The sequence below is a fragment of the Morone saxatilis genome, unplaced genomic scaffold, assembly GCF_004916995.1.
Source record: "Morone saxatilis isolate NCDOM2014 unplaced genomic scaffold, NCSU_SB_2.0 Contig17, whole genome shotgun sequence".
Taxonomy (NCBI): domain Eukaryota; kingdom Metazoa; phylum Chordata; class Actinopteri; family Moronidae; genus Morone; species Morone saxatilis.
The window spans coordinates 24638745-24641707 of record NW_023339729.1 but is presented as its reverse complement, the minus strand read 5'-3'; the positions used below and the strand labels follow the sequence as shown (position 1 = coordinate 24641707).

The 2963-nt window shown below is 44.1% G+C and overlaps 1 protein-coding gene across 1 annotated transcript in view; it reads left to right on the top strand.

Moving 5' to 3' along the window:
• Window positions 1–356: 356 nt before the first annotated feature.
• The window catches only part of si:dkey-23f9.4 (hydrolethalus syndrome protein 1 homolog), a 7534-nt gene continuing 4927 nt past the window's right edge, over window positions 357–2963 (top strand). Inside the window, exons 1-5 of the mRNA XM_035660983.1 lie at window positions 357–508; window positions 1171–1308; window positions 1520–1642; window positions 1739–1812; window positions 2569–2792. Of these exons, the coding sequence (XP_035516876.1) occupies window positions 1209–1308; window positions 1520–1642; window positions 1739–1812; window positions 2569–2792 (521 nt within the window). The 5' untranslated portion in view covers window positions 357–508; window positions 1171–1208. The remainder of the gene's footprint in view (window positions 509–1170; window positions 1309–1519; window positions 1643–1738; window positions 1813–2568; window positions 2793–2963) is intronic.

Below are 2963 nucleotides of genomic sequence, written 5' to 3'. Positions count from 1 at the left end.
CATGGGCAATAGATTGCACAGTATTATTTCCCTACTTACTGTTTTTTATACTGTTGCTGCTGTGACATTGGAAATTCCCCATAGTGGGACAAATAAAGGAATATCTTATCTTACTGTTTTTTCTCTTCTACATAGTGTTTGTATTATTTCCCTACTTACTGTTTATTTATACTGTTGCTGCTGTAACATTGGAATTTCCCCATAGTGGGACAAATAAAGGAATATCCATCTATCTAAATAAACGATGTGAATTCTTCTCCCACCACCGCTCGTCAGTACCTAACTGCTCCTGTCGCTCCTCCGCCGAGGGGCGGCGCTAGAGCGCTCGGTTGGCAAACCGCTAAGTGGAACGGCGAAGAAGAACAAGACCGGAAGTGGAGCGAGGCGTCGTTTTCAAAGCTCGTTAACGGCCGTTGTTGTCTTGTAAACAACAAACCGCGACTACCGACAACACCGTTAACGGGCGATGTCACCGTGAGGGACGACAGGGAACCGGGCCCTCGTGCAGGTGAGACACGGTGCACGTTAAACGTCCGTTAGCGGCGGGCGGTGTTTGTTTGTTTACATGTTTTTAAATGTAAACAATAAACTCGCTTCCGTTCTCTTTGGGGGAGATGTGCGGAACCCTGTTCACAAATCCGCCGCTTTATGGTTGTTTTTGTTTATTAGTCGCTATTAAAGTTGAACTGTTAAACTAAACTTTTGGGCGTTGAGTTTAAATAGTCTGCTGGTGAATTCGGCTCACATAAGAGCTCCAAATAACGCGTTTTATTCGGGTTAAAGAGCCTGAAAGGGGTTCACAACGCTCTTTAACTTTATTTTATTTACGGTCTTTTATCACTACTAACGCTGGTTACACATCTGGGTCAGCTTCTACTGACATGTGCTAAAGTTACTATTAGTTTAAGACAGATTTTGGAGAAATCCACTTGTGTTAAAGTTGCTAAATTGAATCCAAACATGCTGAAGTTATTTCAAAGGTGGTATCAATATGTTAAAAGATGTAAAATAAGAGCCTAAACTCAAAAACTCCCATATAAAATCGTTTAAATTAATATATATTGATGGTTTTGTTAATATCCTGTCATCTTATTCAATAAAAAAGCCTCTAAAAGCTCAGAAAAAGCCTGTTTTCTGTTGTTGTATATTGTGATGTGTTTTTCCCTTCAGGGTTTTTATTACCGTCTCGACTTGAAGCTGAAGATATTATGGACAACCTGGATTTCTCCGAAGAGGAAATTCAAGAACAACTGGTCGCCCTCGGTTACAAAAACATACCAAAACACCGGCTGCGTGAATTCAAGCGAGGTTAGACTCTGAAACATCTCAACTCTCTCTCATCACTGTGTTTCCACTTTATTCAAAGCTTCTTTGGGACCCTAAATGTTTACGGTGTGCACTGATAAAATGAATACCGGTCAACTTCTCCATGTCAGATTTGATTAACTAAATGATTTCATCTGAAGAAAAGACTCAGGACTCGGTGACTTCCCGTGTTTGACCTCGTCTGTATTGTCAGATCTCGACGAACTGATCCAGCACGGAGAGTGGAAAAGCCTGGCCTCACCAACTCGGATGAACTCCAACAAATCTCAGGCAGCCGCATCTCAGCCGAGTCCTCCTGCCTACACCAAAGAGAGAGGTCAGGGCCTTAACCTTACTTCACTGTGGGATCATAATGATAACAGCAGGAGCACAGCGTTGTATGTGAACCGGTGAGTTCTGTGTTTTTCCTCAGTTCGTCAGTGCTGCTTAGAAGACGCTGGTGAAGGGTTTTGCTTACACGCTGGACCAGTGGACCCTGGCAGACAGGTCAGTGTTAACGACGCCGACAGTGAGAACAAGCAGAGGTTGGGTTTCAATTTAGTACAGTTCTGAATCCAACCTGTTACCAAAACTCAAAGGGACGACTGTGCACGCGTAGTGAGTGTGCGGATGAGATGAAAACAACAACAACAACAACACTAATAATCTTTATTTATACAGCACAAGTTATAAAATCGTACATTTAAAGAGGTTTAAACTGGATAAAACAAGAAAAACATTAAGGAAATTAAAGATAATTACAGTTCCGGTAAAATCAGGATTTAAAGGCTCTCCGGTAAAAGTATGTTTTAAGAAGGGGTCACTGAGTCAAATCAATCAGTAAAATGTCAAAATCAATGCTAAAACATACTGGGAGCCCGTGTAAAGAGGTGAAAACAGGAGGGATGTGATCAGAGGACTTGGTTCTAGTTAAAAGCCTGGAAGCTGAGTTCTGCATTTTGATTTTCAAAATAAGAGAGAGAGAGTAGGCAGTGACGCTGTCAGTCTGGCAGTAAACTTAGAGTTTAGGTTACACTTTTGTTGTTTCCCAACTGCTGTCACTACGGCGATGAGCTCCGCCTGCGTTGAGCGGCTTCTGTTAGAGATAAAAGCAGCTCTTTTGTTTCTGCCACAGTTGCTTCAGCTCTCGCACCAGTTAGTTTGCATCACCTGACTGCATCGGGTCGTTCTCGGGAAGCCTTGTGTTTAGATCGGACGAACAAACACGAAAACATAGACATTCATTCTGTGTGTTTGCCGCAGGTCCTGACCACCTGTCAGAACACGGACTACGGACGACAGCGGGGCCACTGCGAGCCGAACGCCCAACACTCGCCGGCTGCGAACCTCCAGCTGCCCCCCGGTGCTCCCAGCAGCCTGCGGGGGGAGCCGGAGCATGACGACTCCCTCCAGTGGCCACTCACAGACAGCTACACATCCAGTCCAGACACGCAGCTGAGGCGCTTCGTCAAGAGGAAAGTCCTGAGGTAACGTGTGCACACGACTACGCTGAGTCTGAGTGTGAGACGTTGTTTCTCTTAGTGACTATTATCACTGACGACTTCAGACAATTCATAAAAACGTACAAGTTCCATGAAAAAACGATCTGAACGTGTCCTGATAAAGTGCGTATGACAGTCACACAGTTGTGTTTTGAC